General features: G+C 46.8%; 1 protein-coding gene across 3 annotated transcripts in view; it reads left to right on the top strand.

Moving 5' to 3' along the window:
* Nucleotides 1-16,948, top strand: part of SCARB2 (scavenger receptor class B member 2) — a 37,165-nt gene extending 20,217 nt beyond the window's left edge. The window contains exons 5-13 of one of the 3 annotated variants that reach the window (XM_075929444.1): nucleotides 1,719-1,810; nucleotides 3,532-3,651; nucleotides 5,217-5,395; nucleotides 7,897-8,015; nucleotides 10,364-10,437; nucleotides 11,861-11,912; nucleotides 13,334-13,492; nucleotides 13,613-13,683; nucleotides 16,208-16,948. In XM_075929444.1, coding sequence (XP_075785559.1) covers nucleotides 1,719-1,810; nucleotides 3,532-3,651; nucleotides 5,217-5,395; nucleotides 7,897-8,015; nucleotides 10,364-10,437; nucleotides 11,861-11,912; nucleotides 13,334-13,492; nucleotides 13,613-13,642 — 825 coding nt within the window. In that variant the 3' untranslated portion in view covers nucleotides 13,643-13,683; nucleotides 16,208-16,948. Of the gene's footprint in view, nucleotides 1-1,718; nucleotides 1,811-3,531; nucleotides 3,652-5,216; nucleotides 5,396-7,896; nucleotides 8,016-10,363; nucleotides 10,438-11,860; nucleotides 11,913-13,333; nucleotides 13,493-13,612; nucleotides 13,689-16,207 lie in introns of all 3 variants that reach the window. The other 2 variants (XM_075929443.1, XM_075929442.1) reach the window with 2 other exon arrangements.
* The last annotated feature ends 2,558 nt before the right edge of the window (nucleotides 16,949-19,506 follow it).

Genomic DNA, 19,506 nt, shown 5'->3' with positions numbered 1-19,506 from the left:
CCTCTTCTCGGCTGAAGGACAACACCTGCTTTTTGTGGTTCGGAGTCCTTGCATGGAGAGCAGCACATCTGCTTTTTTCCCCACCCATGTTTGGCAACGAGGTTGCAGTTTAGAGATGGGCCTTACCACAGTTGCTCATGCCTTTGTCCCCTCTAATGCACTCTCTGCGGGACTCGAAAACCACTGGGAAAATTCAGCGGAGACAGAATGTGGCGGCCTATTTGCTTAACAGCCTTCCCTTGCGGGAGCGCACAAATACCTGGGTTCCAGAGACTGCGCCGGCAGCCAGTGTGTGTCTGGTTGCAATTCAGAGGGTTGATTCAGTCTCTAAAGTTCTTTATGGTTTGGCCCATGGATATCTTGGATACCCCCTTCTCTCTCCTTGAAAACGTCTGGAATGGTCTGGTTGGACCGTTCCGCACGGTTCTCACTGCATGGGGCATGCTCAGTGCAGCCCAGGACTCTCTGAACATGACCTGAAGCTATTGATTTTCCAAGGGCAGCCAGTTTAAACCTCTGCTGCAAAACTAAAATGATCTACAGCCTCTTCATCCCAGGCAGTGGTTCATGCGGTGAGCAATTTGAAGGGAAGAGAGGCTAGTTCTTGGTTTCCTCCCCTCAGGATTTCTCTGTCTCAGAACTAGCTCAGCTTCTCCCATGTCTCTACTATTCGGGAAGCTGTGTAGTGAGCCACATCTGCCTCATGCAGCCCCTAGCAGAGTGCAAGGCACAGTAACAGGGAGGCCCTGCAGTAAACACTGTCCACCCTGCTCTGGTGCATCAGCCAGATGCCCTAGGGCAGGGGTGAGGAACCTTTGCTGAGTCAGGGGCCACTAGGGTGGCCAAATGGTTGAACCAAAAATACCAAACCCCCCCCCCCCCCACACACACACACACACACAAAACCACCGGGAAAAAATTCTGTTGAAGAAAAAAAAGGGGGGAGGACTCCAAGACTTATTAAGCAATAAATAAATAAATTAAATAAAACAGCATTAAACAGCATGTCCCCTTTAAGAGTGAGTGCAGGGATAGGAACAGGGGAGTGGTTGAGCACTAAGACCCAGGGGAGGCATTGCTTCCCCTTGGTCTTTTTGCTGGCAGCCATTTTGTGCCAGCAGCCTTGTGGAACCAGGTAAGCAAGGGGACTGGGGGTTTTGGGGGTCGGGGGGCTCAGGGCGGGGGGGAGGATGGGTGCTGAGTGGTTGTAGGATTGCCAGGTACCTGGCATTTTCGCCTCCTGGCCGGGGAAAAAATCAGAAAATACCACACATCCCAGGTATCTGGTATTTTCTGAATTTTTTTACTGGACGGGAGGCGAAAATACTGGACTGTCCAGGTGAATACCGGACACCTGGCAACCCCAGCGGGCCACTGACCCACAGAAAAATCAGTTGGAGGCCCACACATCAGTGAGAAGCAAAAAAAAAAACCAACCAAAAAACCCCAAGCCAAAAAAACAACCCAAACCGTCACTGAGTTGGCCCTGAGAAGGAGAAAGACAGCTCGCACACCAGAGCCTGGGGCGACCCAGGCTAGTAGATGATGTGTGCTCTAGCTGTGTGGTGAGAGATGTGGGGGGTGTAGCACCAGCACAGCCTCCCCAGTGCTGCGGGTGTGGAGCACCACGCCTCAGGAGCCGCATCCAGCCCCTGGGCCTTAGTTTCCCTACCCCTGCCCTGGGGAGTGAATGGAGACAAACTCTTCTGTGTTTCTAGATGAACGGAACAGATGACGGCGAGTATGTTGTTCTCAGTGGGAAGAAGAACTACCTTAACTTCTCGAAGATTGTGCAGTGGAGAGGAAAAGAGTGAGTTCTCAGAAGTTTCCCACAGTCTCATCTAACTTCCTCTGGTTAGCACAGACAGCGCCGGTCATTTCTGATGAGCACCAGTGGTTTCCAAAGAAGCCAGAAGCAGCTCTCTGCCCATCTCAAAACCCCCCAGCTCTCAAGCAGGTAGCCTTTGCCTGTAGAGGACAGAGGCAGGCTGAATGCACCTGAAGGGTGCTGAGGGAGCAAAACAACTATTCAACCCTTTACATGGATGCCAAATCCACTCTCTCCACCATTGCCCTGGGGCCCCCCAGCTGAGGCAGAAAGGGAGCTGGATTGTGGCTATGCCTCCCATCCCCAGATACATTGCTCCCTCCTTGGGGGATGTTATGGCTGCTGGCATTTCAGATGTGACGCTGATGGAGGCTGTACGCAATAGCATTCGGATACCACAGGGGGCAGACGATATGCCACGGTCTTCAAATACCGCTGTGGGGGAGTCTAAGGCTAGGTCTACACTATTGGGTTGATTCGGAAAAAGCTACACACATTGCACTCCACAATTTGCGTAGCTTTTTCTGATTGTTTTTCTGGAAGAGGCTTTTTCGCTATTTGGCCCTGTCTAGGCGGAAAAGCCTCCTCTTTCGGAGGCGCAGAGAGTTGGGGCAGGAAAGGGCTGGGGTGCCAGAAGCAGGCTGTGGCCAAGAGACTTACTTGCCCGCTGCCAAATTAGCCAGCCCGCCTGCAGAGCTTAAAATATTTCCCAGCCAGCTTGCTTGTGTGGCCATGGGCTTCATCAATAACTGAGCCCAGCAGAGGAAGCCTGATTCTTCTTAGCTGCCTATTGTTCTAACAAGCAGCTCCCATGGGCCGGTTTCTGCCAGAAACTGGCCAATGGGAATATGCCGGGGGCAGGGCGGCTCCTAAAACTTCCCCACTCCCCTCCAGTTCCAAAACAGAAACGGAGCCCGTGTTTCTGCCCGTTGCATGGGGCAAGATGGTGAGCCTGTCTGGGACTCCCTGCTGCCTCCGCAGGCTAGATCCGGTGGCTTGGTGGCCTGCGGGCCGTATTTAGCCCAAGCTTGCTCTAGGGCAAAGCTCAGTCCATTCCTAGCTGTTCTGAGTAAATAGCCTTGCCTGTTGCTCTGCATCCACTCCCAGTAAGTCTAGAGATCGGAGTTCCCTATACAGTTGCTCCGCACGTGGTATGGCTTATAAACAAGCCCAAAGTGAATAACCCAAAATGCCACGCTGCTAATTAAAATGCTTGCCAGCAACTTTTTGCTTGAGCAATATACTTGGAGCCAGATTTTCAGTTACACTAAGGCCCCAGCGTAAAGGGAGTGTTAGTGTAATTTGTGTGCACCTTAAGCCCCGCACGCACTGCCGGTTGCACTAAGGGTAAGTCCGCTCTGTGCTCGGAGCTCTGATTACAGAGCAGCTAGACATAGGTGGATTAGCTTGAATCTAGCTAGCACAGCTAAAAATAGCAGTCAAGCCACAATGGCGTAGGCCCCAGTATGGGTTGTAAAAGCCCACCTAGATACCGGCAGGCGTACTCCCATTCCTGCCCTGCGCTGTGAAGCCTGTGCCACCGTGTCTTTGTTGCTGTAGCCAAGCTAGCTCCAATTGCAGTGTGGGATTGAGAGACAGACCCTCCCTTTCCTACCCTCGCTAGCCATGCGGTATTAACTCACCATTGCTCTATAATAATCCTATGGCCCTTTCGTTCCATCTCTCCGCTTCATTTCCTGCAGGTCGCTGGACTGGTGGACCACAGAGTCATGTAATATGATCAATGGGACAGATGGGAGTACTTTCCACCCATTGATAAGCACAGATGAAACTATCTATGTCTTTTCTTCTGACTTCTGCAGGTAAGGAGAGGAATTCCAAGCATAACATATCAAACGGTTCACACTGGGCGCTTCTGAGGCTTCGGCTGAGATCTTTTCCCCTTAATGATATGTTTAACAAGCTCTATTCCTGTGTCCTTTATGAATTCACACTAACCAGTGGTTTATTAGGTGGTGAGCTTTCATGGGCCAGACCCACTTCCTCAGATCAAATTGTGGAAGAAAATTGGTTGTGCCAATTTTCTTCCACAATTTGATCTGAGGAAGTGGGTCTGGCCCACGAAAGCTCATCGCCTAATAAACCATCTTGTTAGTCTTAAAGTGCTACATAGTCCTGTTTTTTGTTTCAGCTAGACCAGACTAATACGGCTATTACTAACCACTGGGAGTGAGTTCCCTAACTAGGGTTGCCAGGCGTCCGGTATTGATGGCCTCTATCCAGTAAAAACAAACAAACAGAAAATACCGGACATTTATTTCTGTTTTTCTCGGACAGAAGGCCACTTGGGACATTCCCCCTCTGCCATGTCTGGGGGGCAAGAGGGGAAAAGGGAGAAACAGTGAGCATGGGGATTTGTGCTGGTTTTTTTTTTTTCTCAACAACTTTTTTCTGCCATGTTTTTTTTTTAAGTATCTGGCAACCCTATAGACCCTAACTCAGCAGGATGAGAAGAGCCAGCCTGAGCATACCACATACTTGAAACTTCTCTCCCTTTGTGAAATCCGCGTGCACTTCCTAGTTTGCTAAAGACATTTCAGAATGCATCTTTCTGTGATGTCATGTCTAGACACATGGGAGATTTTTGTTTTCTTGTCATTCTACCTATTAGCCTCCTTCCCTCCTAGGTATCTCATTTGAACACAAACTTGACATGAAATTATCTTTTTAAAGCAGGAAGAGAAGATGAATCCAGACAATACGGAGAGTTCAAAGGCCCTTTTTGTGGCCTGCTGGTACTATCTCCCCCATGCATTTTTTTTCATTGTCGCTATCATGGTTGGGAGGTCTTTGGCGCACACAGGTGCAGCACCACTGAAAATCTTTTGGCTGACAAGATAGACTTGCGAGGAGTTGAGGGATCCTTCTGAGGCCGGGCATCCGGATCCCCAAACCTCCCTTTTATTTTAAAGGCTCACCCTTTTCATGCAGCACTACAGCAAGAGCTGATCCAAAGGTCACTGTAATTCATGAACTCCTAGGGCTGGAAGAGACCTCAGGAAGTCACAGAGTCCAGCCCCCAAAAGGAACATTGTCTGTGCAGGAGAGGTCAGATCATAGAACCATAGAACTGGAAGAGACCTCAGAAGGTCAAGTCCAGCCCCCTGCTCTAGGCAGGACCAATCCCAACTAAATCAACCCGGCCAGGGCTTTGTCAAGCCGAGACTTAAACACCTCTAGGTGATGCGATGAAGAAGGCCACTTAATTAGTGGCAAGGCATCTGTTAACTGCAGTGGGCTTTGGGTCCTGCCCTCAGCTTGCTGTAAATCCAAACGGGCAAGGCAGATGCCACTGGGAGGGATGTGCAATGTAGGCGTGTAAGTCTTTGTGCATACCAATTCGGATTCTTGCTTTTCTTCCCCCCAGATCGCTGTATGTGACTTTTGATAGCTATGTGAGTGTCTCTGGAATCTCTGCCTATCGCTTTGTGCCCCCTCCCATGGTGTTTGCCAATGTGTCGGTGAACCCAGACAATGCAGGATTCTGTGTGCCCGCGGGAAACTGCCACGGCTCGGGTGTCCTGAACGTCAGCGCCTGCAAGCAAGGTAGGTAGCCCAGGTGTGCGGGGAACACATGGTCACTTTTAGCTAAAATGCGTGGGGGGCAGTTGGCATGAGGCTGTCCGGCGGCAAGGCCTCTCGGCGCTACATGACGTCATCGGGAGCGGAGAGAGTCTGAGTCGAGCCCCGCGTTGATTAAAAGGCGGCCGTCGGGGAGAAAGCTGGTCTGAACTAGCAGATACCACCTGCTCGAGTTCTACTTGACGTCATTGAAAGGCTGGAGTCTGGCGCGCGTCCTAGGAGTTGGACTGGTCACCACTAGCCACTCTCTACACAGCACAATCACTCTGTCGTGGGCAAAATTCAGGATAGGGCCTACATGCCACATTAGCCCTAGGCCTCCTGCTGGCTGCACTGGGTGAATTTCCCCTCTGTGAGGATGGGGTCTGCCAGTGAGTAGCCCTGCTCTGGTGACCCCCTTATGGCCTCAAGACAACCAGCAGCTCCTCACCTCTGGTTCCCTCCCGGTTCCTCAGTGGTCGAAAAACGCTTTTACAAATCCGGCAACAGCTTTCCCCGGGGTCTGGTTTATTACCTCACGTTGTGAAAATTGAACACAAGAGCCTGACCTCCTGCATTAAATTGGGCACGGCCCCAAATCTCTTGCGGTCCAGGGTCTTCCCTGCTTTGGCAAGCTACTCCCAGCCCTTCCTAGCTGGAGCTCAGCCTTCAGGCTCTGGCTTCCCAGCTCCGACCTTTTAACCTCCTGCATATTAACATAGCGCAACACAACATACTCAAAATAAAATGTTCAATACTCAAAATAAAATGTTCAAATCCGTCCGGTCTCGCAGGCCTTCCCAGCATGTTCCATCCCTCTCGCAGGCCTTCCCAGCATGTTCCATCCCCGTGCTCAGCTTCCGTCTCTCTGATCGAGCTTAATCGCTCCTAGCCACTTTTTGTTCTTTTTGTTCTCCTGGAAAACAGCCTGCTGCAGGACGAGGTATATCTCCTTATAATATAAGGAGATATACCATCTCATAGAGCTGGAAGGGAACTTGAGAGGTCATTGAGTCCAGTCCCCTGCCCTCATGGCAAGGCTAGGTACAGTAGACTTCTGATAATCTGGCACCTTTAGGACCCAGGGGGTGCCAGGTGCCGGATTATCAGATATGCTGGGCTATAGGAAGGGGATCTGGGGTGGATGCACCCCTTCGTAGTGCAGGACCAACCCGGCAGCACCCCAGCTGCTCTGCCCTAGGCATCCCCAAGTCAGCCGCTGCTGAAACTGACCAGCAGCTGACTCAGGGAAGCCAGGGGCAGAGCAGCTCCCAATTATCCAGCTGCCTGGAGCACTTCCAGGTTCCAGATGGTGCTGGACCATTGGAGTTTTACTGTACCATCCCTGACACATTTGCCCCAGATCCCTAAATGGCGCTCTCAAGGATTGAACTCACAACCCTGGGTTTTAACAGCTAATGCTCAAACCACTGAGCTATCCCTTCCCCGTGCTCAGGTGTGCTCCTTAGGAGTCAGAGTGGGCTGGCCTTGGGACAGCTGCTGCTTGGGTAAATGTCACTTCTCCCGTCAGTATGTGGCAGTCACACTTTGTGCTGGGGTCTGTGCTTTCTGTACATGCGCGGTGAAGGTTTGCTCTGTTGGCATGAAGAGTGCAGTGATGCTTCTTCAGAATGTCCTTTGGCCCAGTCTGTGTTGGGAATAAAACAGTCCTCGCAGAACATTTGTAATCCCTTCGATGAGACTGCTCAGGTGCTTAGCGCACGCATGGGACCCTTGGTAACCACACGAAGACATGACTGACCCCTCCGAGAGGCAGTGTGGGTTCACAGCATGGATCGTGCCAAGGGCCAGGTCCCTACCTAGTGTCAAGGCACGTGACTCTTTTGCTTTCAGTGGGGCTATCTGTGTGCCCAAGTGTTTTGTTGGACCAGGACCTAACTCTTGGGGGAGAACTAACTACAAGTCACATTGCTTAATGTACTACTGTAAGGCACTTGATGACTGAAGTGAGGAGAGTGTAAGAGCTGAGGTAGGATACAGGTTGTAATTTGTTATGTTGGTAGCCCATACAAATATAACAACAATACCCAGCTTTTATATCATCCTTTTTTCATCAGTAGATCTCACAGCACTTCACAACGAGCTTTTATGCTATTCCCATTTCATACGTGGGAAATTAATAGAGAGGTGAAGTAAGTTGCCCATGGACATCTGGCAAGTCAGTTGCAGGGCCAGAAATAAAACTCTGGTTTCCTGAGTCCTGGTTCAATGCCCTGTCTACCCAGATATGCTGCCTCATATAAAGTGCTCCCAATGAAGTGAATGGGGTCTGGAAGAAACCAGTTTTCTTCAGTAATTTATTGCTGGGTTCTGGGAATGTACAAGGATGATGCTTACCTTTGTTGTTTCATGTTGTGTGGGAAGCATCTTATTTTTGTTCTTGACCACACTGATTGGCTGGGTGGGTAAGGGTCTGATGCATTGTTGTCTTTAGCAAATGGTGACTTCCGTTTCTGACATTGCAGGTGCCCCAATATTTTTATCAGCCCCGCATTTTTACCAGGCAGATGAGAAGTATATTAAGGACATTCAGGGCATGCATCCCAGAAAGGAGGATCATGAAACATTTCTGGACATCAATCCTGTAAGTACACGCATCCCTCTGATATGACTTGCAGGGTACTGTATTTGATTCGCCCTTTAAGAGATAAAGTGCAGAAATGAAAGCTGCAACCTCTGCCCTGTAAGGACTAGAGTGTGTGACACGGTCTTCCTGTCCTGTGGATACCAAACCCTTGAGAGAGAAATCCAAACTCTCCCCCAAACAAGCAATATAAGAGCCTCAGTATTGGTCTGTGAGCTTGGAGTGTCGCTTGTGTAAATCCAAAACTTCCCCAAAGATATGGACTTGTAGAATACACTCCCTAGACAAGGGAGGAAGGAAGATATTAAGACCTGATCCAGTTGCTATTCATTCAAAACTGAGTCCTTAAATTGTATCGCTGTAGGCATCCAGTTTATATATGATGGCATCTGTGAAGCCATGAATGTGATGGGTTAGATACTGTCAGGCCATATGGTTTCATAGTGTTTATACCGGCTTCATCCCTGATCTCGCAAGCTCCTCTCTACACACTGTAACCAGCTCTCTCCTCCTCATTATCAGTTGCCTAGCTCATGGTGGTGAACCCCAAAACAAAATTTTGTCCAGAGAAGGAAGAGACACACTCCAGCAAGACTTCCTTAGAGAGGCGCTTGCCACTCCAAACTCCAGGAGAATTGTGCTCCAAATTCCACAGTTTTCAGTCCCCAAAAGGATCATTTTGCGATTAGCGATATCTCAAGCTTTCCTACAAACCCACGCACACTCAGCAGCCTCCTCGGGGACAGGTTTTGGCAGGAAATCTTCCCTTTGTATGGGACAGGATTTCTTTTAGCCTGAGAAGGGCGGAGATGGTTTCTATTCAGCTGGTGTTTTCCCTCATAGACTCTGGTTACTCGATAGCATTCTGAGGCAGCCCCCTTGCTCTTCACTTGGTTTTCTTCTGTCTCACTTCCTGGCTTGTAGAGCAATGAGCAGTCTGCAGGCTCCACCTTTCATCTCGGGTTCCCCAAAGCCCTCTCCCAGTTCCCCTTGAAAAAGCAGAAGTGAAATCTCCATCTACGTCAGGTTCAAAAATCCAGGAGACTGGAGGCCAGTCGTACCCCTCAAGAGGTTAAATCCAGTCAGACTGTCCAAAAATTTCAAGATGGAGGCTCTCCATTCATCCCTGGAGGTCAAGAAGCCCAAGTAGTGGCTGGCCTTGGTCACAGAGCTGTTAGCTAGATTCACAGCTATTTTGCATCCCAGAAGAGATACAAGGTGGCTGGAGTTGACCACTGAATCTGGCAGAGCATTTGTATCGTTATTGAAGGTATCGGTCCGTAGCTTTAAAAATAGGGGTACTCTTCCGTAAATCCACACCACAGAGCAGTGGCTTGGAGGTGAAAATGTGAAGGAGTAAAGCAGAGAACGGAATGATAAAAATACAAAACAGAATGCGGGGAAAGAACAAAAGAGTGGCCAGCGTAATTATAAAGGAACACACCGTAATCTGACTCAGGATGCTGTGAGGTACAATGTCTTTCTGCTTCAGCAAGAGCAGCTCCTTTCTGAGAATTAGCACACATGCTGTTCAGAATCCAAACTCTTAGTGCCCAAGAGTTCCTGATTGCCCAATCTCTTCTTGCACAATTCTTTCTCATTATGTGATTTGACAATACTATGAACGAATCCCTGCCTCACCTAAAAATTAAAGCTAAATTTTGTCACCTGTACACTTAAAAATTTCTTCCCCTTCCTCCCCCCATGCCATTCATTGCAGCATTTATAATTATTATTGCAACTTTATGGAATAATGTTTTGCATAGGTCTTTTTAGTGGCATTGCAGCCAGATTCATCACTCTATCTTGGATTGTATTAGCAATTTGATTTACGATTAAGGCACAAAGACTCTAGGTTCAATTTCCCACTGTGCCGTAGACTTCTTGTGTCACCTGAGCCCTGTTTGTTTAATCTCTCTCTGGCTCAGTTTTCCCACCTGTAAAATGGGGATAATAGCACTTCCTTTTCCCCAACCTTGCCTATCTTATCTGTTTACACTGGGACAGGAGCTGTCCTTACTTTTGTGTGCCATGCCTTTCAGGGTGGTGGTAATGAACTCTCAGTTGGAGCCTCTAGGTGCCATGTTAATACAGAGACACTCAGGTGTTATAGTAATGAGAGTCATTTAAATATATGGATGGATACAAATAAAAATAATCCCCTTGCATGCATCTACCTACCCCTCCTATAAAGAGGTAGGAAACCCATCCAGTTCCATCTTAATTAGTAGATGTGCTGTTTTATCATCTGAAAAACAAATCCATCCCACTGTAAAGATTGGGCTGAACTCATACCTTAAAAAAATCATGATAATTTTTTTACTCTAAAGTTTCCCTTTCTTTCACAGCTGACGGGGATACTTGTACAAGCAGCCAAGCGATTGCAGATCAATGTTCTCGTCAGACATCTAGATGGATTCATGTAAGTATTCATCTCTAGCAGCAGAGATTTCAGGATTGCTTGTCTGATTTCGTATTTGAAGTGACTTTGTCTGCAGAGTCATTTTGGGAAATACTATTTGTAAGGAGGAGTTCAGAGTCCAATAGGATCTGATCTAGAAAATGACAGGGGTAGTTCCTTCTCCTCATTTTGCATTCACACGGAGAATCTCTAGTAATTTCAGCAGCCTGAAAACTCAGGTGTGAGTCATCGCAAAGTAAAGTGGCCTTACTAAGTTTTCGGAACAGATTTTTCAACCTGCAAAAGCCTAAATGTGTAGAGCCCTGCGTGGATACGGAATTTTCTATCTGCATCTGTATCCACCAAAATGAGCCACGGATATCCGCATCCACATTTGTATATGCCGATACCCATGGATATAAAGCGGATATTCTCAAATTTGCAGGGTTCTAGGTGCAAAATTTGTATCTGCATTAGGGATGTAGGATCCTGTTTAATTGGTCAACCAGTTAAACGTAATGTTTAGTGGATACCCGCAGATTTGCAGGGCTCTATAAATGTGAAACGCAGGATGTGACAAAGAACCAGACTGGACTCGTGGCTTGATTTCCATGAAGCCAATAGAGCTGCACTTTGCTGATTGAAATCAATTGAGGATCTGACTGCCTGTCCTTATGTTAGTTATAAGAGAGACACTGTCACAGGCATGCACATGTACCCACACACAGCCATAATTTCTGCCACAACACATGGCAAACCCAGTCCCAGCTGATGAGGTCAGATTGGTGTCAGCATGGTAGCAGGAGCTATTTAAAAACGTTACACGAACACCCATTCATTTTTTCAACCTGACACTTTTAAAGTTCCCACATGAGCTTGTATGTACAAGGCACTTTAAAATATGTAAAGGGTGGCATCTGATCAGCACAGATCCTTTGAGGGCCTGGATCCTAAGACATTTCCTCATATCTGCCTTACTGCACTTTCTAACACCTCGGAGATGCATCACATAAAACACCATCTGTCCCAGTATTGCTGACACTATTAACATAACTGCTCTGTAATACCAGGCAAGTGTGTCTCTTATAACAGCATCTGTGTCTGTGTACAGACCTTCAGCAACCACTCGGCTTGGTGTTCCCATTCCCTGGTGCAAACTTTCTGTTAGGTCGGCTATTAATAAATCTTCCCATGGATCCTTCTCCTCCCTCGGTCCCAGGAAACTCCTGTGTATTTTATTGCTTTATAAACAAAGACGACGTCCAGTTTCTAGATCCTGATTCTTATCCTAATCTGGGGAAGAGGAAGGTTAAAAGTTGAAATAAAGATAAGAGTCTGGAGTTTTCACATGAGAAAGTTTTCCCCCTGGAGTGCTGTGTTCTAATCTGTCTGGAGAAAACCAAAACTCTTGGGAATCTCAGTGCTTTGTTGTCTTTTTACACAGCGAAACGGGAAGTGTCCGAACTCTGATTTTCCCCGTGGTGCATGTAAATGAGGTAAATATTATAAATGGTCTCCACTGTAGTGTGTGCCTGGCTAGAAAGATACCACTGGGCCTACAAAAAAAGTGGGGAATGTGTCATTTTTCTCCCAGGGGGTAGGAAATAGTTCTTTGTATAAAATTTCTGGTGGTTCGTTGCCCTAGATCCCAGTCCTGCAAACTCCCCTTCGCATCGGTCTTCCTATTGACTTCAAGGGCATCTTTCATGGACGTAAGAGTTACTCGTAGGGGAGAATTTTGAAGGATCAGGCTTTTAGTTTGTGACACTTCCAGGGAGGTTTGTTCACCGTAGACGGATCCCTGAATTCTGGGGATTTGTGATGCAGTCAGTGGTAAAAGGGACGACACCAGAGGTTAGTTTGTCTCTAGGAAGGAGCATTATCTCACTGAGGATCGTCGTTGTGGCCTGCCGCCATGCCGCTTCATACTGTGACCCAGCGAGGCCTCACACATTAATTGTGGCCTGCCTCTAATTACAGCTGGGAGTGGTACTTCCTGTTTAGAGGCCTATTGATTTCCGGGAGGCTGCTCCTGGTTGTAAGCACGTCAAGCGAGGACAGCGCTCGAATTGGACCCCTCCGAGGAACATCTTAGCGATTGCAGGAAGCACGCTGGCAACTGCGGGGGGGGGGGAGAGAGAGGTGTGGCACTCTTCCCTCAGGTTCACTGCTGAACCAGTTCCTCAGTGGGGTGCTGGAGAGAAAGCATCTGCCCTTTAAAAATCCCACCCTTTGAAGGTGTCCCGCAGCTGTCCCCACAAAAATCTCTAGTCATTTCTGCAAATGCAGACCAGTTGATCCCGCGAGGTGCTGCACTAGAGCTAGCAGGCTGAGGCAAGGCACATGCAACAGCCATCATGGCGGAGGGGATGTTGCTGTTTCCAGGGTCGCCCTTAGGCCTATGCAGAATGTGCAACTGCCGCAAATTGAGTGGTGCCGTAGGCAGCTGCATGTGCTTAGGGACACGCAGTACAGATTGGGGCGGTGGGGAGGGGGAGTGGGCTGGGAATTTTTGCTGGTTGTGGGTTTTTTTTTTTTTTCTCAACAGAATTTTTTCCTTTTTGGGGGTGGGGGGGGTGTCGGTATTTTTTGTTAAACCATCTGGCAACTCTAGTGGCAGCTGGGAACCCATGTAAAATGTGGGGGTGCTATAACACCCCTTGGGGTCCCATGCCTATGTCTCTGCCCCCGCAGTCCTGTCCCATGCTGATGCCTGCCACTGCCCCCCCAGTCCTGACTGCAGCCCCACCCCATCGAGCAGCCGCTCCTCCATTCCTCCCTCCTCCATCCTGCCTCTAAATAGGGCACCATAAACCATAAGGATGGTCTTATGCTTACTCCGAGTAAGAGAGAGCAGCATAAGGAAAACTGAAATGTATTGTTTTTCCCTCTTTCTCGTTGCCGTCTGCTCCTCCAGAGTACTCTGATTGATGAAGCATCTGCCAAAAAACTGAAGAGTGTTCTGTTTGAAGCCACAGTTGTATCCAGCATCCCCTTCATAATCATGGCATTGGGAATTATTTTGGGGATTGTTTTCATTGTGCTTGTATGCAGGCCCCCTGGATCAAGGGAAGAGGTTAGTAGCATCTGAAGTAGACCTTTCTTATCTGTGTTTCATTTGCCTGCAATGATTTGAGCTTTTGAGTTCCCAACAACATTTTTGCTTTTTTGTTTTTGTTGAAAATGCTCTTTCCAGGCTAGAGAAGTGTTAATAGACCCAGAATAAGTGCACGCAGACAAAGCTATGCAGCCAGTTTAAGATGCATGGTAAGGTGGGTGAATATAAATATTTTGCTTTGTTCCTAATTCCGTAACTTGCTGAAAACACTAGTTGTAAAAAGAAGCCTGTCTAGTAAACTCTGAAGGGGTACGAGCCAAAAAACCCACCATATTTGATTGACATTTTGAGCCCTGTTCAACTTGACAGGTGCCTTTTGAAGAAAAATTATGAAGTTAATTTTCAGGTTCTCTAGTAATATTTTGTGCTGGTTTTAGGCCCAGTGTTCCTCTCAAGCCAACTAAGGCCAGATTTGTGTCTAAACCAACAATCCAATTCTGAACACCCAGACACTGAAGATGAATTCAGGTTCTTAGCCCAGATTTACAACTTGGGCCATTCTGTCCCCATCAGAGAACTGAAAATCACTTCATGATGCGCAGTCTTCACTTAAAACCTTACAATAGCTCATCATGTAATGGTAATTATGGTCTTACAACTTGAGCATTTCCACATGTCAATATACCTGACATAGAATGGATCATTGCTTCTGAATGGATCACCTCTTCCAAATTACTTCACAAACTTCTGCTATAAATGCACATTATGACTTAAAAAATCTCACCAATCAATTGTACAATACAGTCTCATACAGAAAATAGTGTTCTGTATGTATCTTCTGATCTGTTCCATTTAAAAATTGGCATTAAGATTGTCATTGCTGTCAAAGATTGTGAGCAGTGACTTCACCCTACTTCACTGGTCCTGTTTATACGGACACCTTAGTGATGAGAGAAAGTGATGGAGGTACCCTAGTAGGCTTTTTCGACTTCTAGCTGCTGTTGCTCTAGGACGGTCCTGCTTTTTGTATATTTTGTTTTCTAAGCAGGTTCCCACAACCGCACGAAAAAGCACATGCAAATCTGCATCCTGAATTCTCACCCCAACCATGTGTGTGCTATTTCTCAGTGGTGAGAACCTGGTCATGCTTATCGTTAGTCTTGTGCTGGTAGTGTTGTGGCAAGAGCTCAAGAGAGACACCTGTGTGATCTTTCTGCAGCCTGACCTACTTTCTTCAAATGTTGACTATTCTCACTTGGAAACTTTTGCTTCATTCTTGCACCCTCACCTGGGAAGCTTTTGGGCAAGGGATGTTTTAATGAGTCTGGCCCTGGGTTCCTTTATGGGAGAGGCAGATCCTGTTTCTCCTGAGCATCTGGGTTTCTTTTTCCCTTCCCTGTCTGGGTGGCAGGCTCAGCCTGAGAGACTAGCAACGGGCCCATGGGCGCCAGCCAACTCCCCAGTCCTACCTACCCTCTGAGCCCAAACCCAGAGAGATCAATCCCAGCCACGTTTCTCAGGCTTTCCTTGGTACCAGGGAAGTTTAAAAAAGAGGAAAGTTGGACTTCCACATTTCTCACGGTGACTGTGTTTTTTCCTGCAAACAGAGACTGGCTCGGAGTATAATACAGCCCTAGTTATACCTCCTTGTATTGCACCAGTTCTTTTCTCTCCCTCATGTTTATGGCCTTAAGCTATTTGTAGACTATTAGCATGCCCCGGACCCCTCTCCTCAGTTGTCATTTAGCCAAACTCAACATATTCAGCTCTTAAATCTTTCCTCTAAATCTGTCTCTTTCGCCCTGCATCATTTTTGGCTGTTCCTATCACAACTCCCTCTGGTATCTCATTAACTTCCCAGGTGCCCAGAAGTAAGTATTCCCCTTCCAGGGGTGGTTCCAGCCATATACAGAGGAACCCTCACTCCCTGCTGTGTGACTCAATATTTTTGCAGTGGCAGTCCAAGATGGGCTTTAATATCATATCCTTATTTCTCTGCCCTCTGTCGCCTAAAAGTCTCCAGCATTACTACTTCCTGGATTCCCCCTCCTGTTGAATGTGTGTGCATCAGATTCTTTTTCCCGAGATGCATTATCCTGCTTTTTTCCCCAAAATGCCCTGCCTTTGACTCTGCCCCTCTGTAGCTCCATTTTTACTATCCCTGTCTTCATTGGCGGAGATAATTCCTTCCAGTGTAATCTCGTCCATATGTTGTTCCCGGCTCATCATAGAGGGTGTTAAATAAGCCCTGCCCTAACGCTGCTCTCTGAGTCATCCCTCTAAACATCTCCAGGGAAAGGAGACAGGGTGTGCCATGGCTGACCAGCAATAATAGCCTCTGCAGAGAAGAAGGAGGCATGCTCCTTTCTCCTCTCTAGCCCCTTGGGGCAGCTTTCCCACTGGGAGCCCTATGGGGAACAATCTGTGTGCTTACAGTAGTGCTTACAGTGTGGTTGTACTGGTCCTGGTAGACGGTGAACAAAATTTGGGTGGCTTCTTGCATCGTCCCCCCTGAATATTTATGCAAAGGCCACTCACAGTCCACCCTGTGGTGCTTTTATAGCTTATTAGTTGTTAGTATTGCACTAGGGATGGAATTTGGACTTAGGGGGCTGATAAAAACCAGGATAAAAACGCTTCTTTGCTGCTTTTGAAACTCAGTGTTCTATTTGCTGTCCTCCAGCTCCACATTGTCTATGGTTAACTTTTCTGCTATTCCATTTTGTGTTTCAGAGTTCTGAAGAAGAAAGGGCTCCACTCATCAGGACATCCTAATACTCTTTTCTTCCCCGTCACATGTGAACTTGGTGAATAAACTATGCAAGTTGATCTAATACCGAACATTACCCGGCATTTGGCGCTGTCTAAAAACCACCATGCTAATTATAATTATTTGTAGTGCAGGGCTGGGAAAAACTAAAATGCTAGTGAGTGAAGAAACTTTTCTTCCCAGCTGCTAAATAAGTTTTAAAACAGATTTTAAAATGGCTTGAGATCCTGCTTTATTAACTAGTGTTTAATATTCCCAGTGTTGTTTTAATCTGAAAGCCATAAAAGCTCAGAACCACTATATCAGTGAGAGTAAAATACCTTGATTCATGTATTAGAATTACTTGGGGTAAACTTTGCAAAAGGACCTTAGTGATGTGAGCTCCTAAATTCCTTTTGAAAGTGGAATTTAGGCATGTTTGAAAAGATGGCCTGGATCTAATCTTGTCTTTTGTGTAGAGTAAACTTGGCTATTTAACAGAGTGTGAATGGATTTTTTAGCAGTTACTCATAATGCCTTTCTCCTCCAAAACTGTTTTGAGAATCTAAGCCAAAATGGTAAGTGAGACCTATTTAATCATTAGTTTGCAATCAATAAGCTAAGTGCTTTGTGACATGTTTTTGTACAGCACTTTGATCTGTCCCAATATTGTTTGAAATCCCATTGTGTGGTATCAATAAAATGCCCTAGCAGGTATTTAATTATATTTTACACTGATTAGTTGAGGGTACAATAGTGCGTTCTCCTTTTTCCTCTGTCAGTGTCTCTCAGATATCTGTTGTGTGGCGCACTGAAAAAGCAGATGTTGGAAGTGTATTTATAATTTCATTAAAAATGTAGGAAACCTACAGACCTTCTGTGTTAAGGCATGTTTGGAACATAAAGAAAAGCAGCATCAACATTTAAAAAAAAAAATACCGGTAGCGTAAAATATCAGAAAGGTACATTTTTTTTCCCTCGGTGAGGAAGTGTCCCCTCACATATATACTTCCATCCAATAAAGTCAGTGAAAAATTGAGAGAGACTTTTCTAGGCTGGCTGACCACTCCTGCATTAGCCTGTCGATTGTTCATATGTTGGGCTGTCCCAGTTCCTTATTTCTATTGTTGTTTATTCTCTGTATTACTGTAGCACTGAGGAGCCCTAGTCCTGTAGCAGAGCCTCACTGTGCGATGGTCTACAAGTTTGTAGCAGCGACGAGGAGTCCTGTGGCACCTTGTAGACTAACAGAAGTGTGGCGCATAAGCTTTCGTGGGCAAAGACCCACTTCGTCAGATGCATGTAGTAGAAATTTCCGGAGGCAGGTATGAATATGCAGGCCAGAATCAGGCTAGAGATAATGAGGTGAATCCAATCAGGGAGGATGAGGCCCACTTCTAATAGCTGATCTGGAGGTGATCACACCTCCAGTAGCTGATCACACCTCCAGATCAGCTACTAGAAGTGGGCCTCATCCTCCTTGATTGCATTCACATCATTATCTCTAGCCTGCTTCTGGCCTGCATATTTATACCTGCCTCCGGAAATTTCCACTACATGCATGTGACGAAGTGGGTCTTTGTCCACGAAAGCTCATGCTCCAACACTTCGGTTAGTCTATAAAGTGCCACAGGACTCCTCACTGCTTTTGCAGATCCAGACTAACATGGCTACCTCTCTGATACTTGAGATTTGTAGCAGTTAGAAGAGGCTGGAGATACTGATGCTGCACCAGGCTGACTTGTTCAGCTGACAGGCTACTGTCCTAGGCAAGCCAAAACCAACCAAATCATCATCATCCAAATTCAGGCATTGCCTTGTGGCCTGGCTGAGGATAAGGGCTCTTCTATGTAAAGAAGCTCCCAACCCACCATGACCTGCATGTATGTTCCCAGTGACGTGAGACTCGGCCATTCATTTTAAGAGATTTGCTCTGCAGTAACATCTTCTTTTCATCTTATGAGAAGAAATTATCTAGCCCTCTAATTGGCGGGGAAGAAAATAACACAATTTGAAAAATCCTTGTGGATGTGGGGTTTGGAGCTTTGCTTTACCTTTATCTCAAACACTGTTCTGTGGGAGGGGAGAAACTCCTTTTGCCATATTTGATTCCAGGTGCAGATACCCCTTCCCCATCACCCTCATCTTTGAGTTTCATTCTCTAACCTGCTCTGAATAACTTTCCCCCAAGGAACATCTGATTCTTAAATCTCCACTGGACCACAGGGAAGTGGTCTTAGCTGGCTAATATACAAAAGAAGTGGTTCTTTTAATAAATGTTTCCCATGCTCCTGCTGTTACATTTAACCCTCCTTTCATATCTGTACAGCTGTCCTGTGTAACTGCACCTTCTAATTTTCAGTGTGCAGTTGGAAATCTATTAAATGTCATGTATAATGACTTCCATTGGGTTTTAAAACATATGCGCTGGTGGTGAGCATTAGTGGGGAAAAATGCCATAAAATCATATTTGGTTGTATCTTCTACATACAGGCGTGTTAGTCCCTGGGACGTCTAATTCTTCCTGGAACTTCTCTGATATTAAATCACATATAAGGAATATTGTACGTTTAGTATTAGGAGCAGGATGTTCCAAGGGCTCAGCAGTGATCTAACACTGCTCCAGTGGAGCCAACAGCATCTGTGAGCCCCTGGGCAAGGTGTGTGTGGGGCTCCAGCTCTGCACTCCTGGAATGGGGGGGTAGGGGCAAAGCCAAGGGGCAGAGCCGCAAGCAGCCAGTCCCCCGGAGTACAGCACGCCCTTTGCCCTCATGCAACCCTTAGTGCTGGCCACAGCATGCGGCACTCCAGCAGCAATTTAAAGGGCCCTCTTTGAATCGCTGTGCCCTGGGGCAACTGCCCTCTTTGTCCCCTGCCTCCCCACCCTCCAGCGGGGAGCCTGCACTGTTCCCATTGAAGTCAATGAGAGTTTGCAGCTGGTTTCAATGGGAGCAGGTTTATGGCATCCCCAAGTACATTTGAAAGTCAAGAGCAAAAATGACTACAGAATTAAAAGCGGAAATGCCATTCAAGCAGGATGCATGATACAGTATTAGATAGTGTTTTGTTTACGTTTTGTGAAACTGGTGCATTGCAGTTTGATACATCTCATTGGAGCATTCCTCCACCCAACCCTCTGTTTATCCAGCACGTACAAAAAGTCAAAGATACCTTTGCAAGAGCCATTTTATTGGATGCCAGACCTTCCAGCTATGTTTTATAAAGGGTTATTGGTGATTAGTATATTTGGTATGGAGGGATAGTTATCCTAAATAAGCCTTTC

This window comes from Pelodiscus sinensis, chromosome 5 (assembly GCF_049634645.1).
Source record: "Pelodiscus sinensis isolate JC-2024 chromosome 5, ASM4963464v1, whole genome shotgun sequence".
Lineage (NCBI taxonomy): Eukaryota > Metazoa > Chordata > Testudines > Trionychidae > Pelodiscus > Pelodiscus sinensis.
Note: the sequence above shows the minus strand (reverse complement) of the source record. Positions and strands in the feature narration are given on the sequence as shown.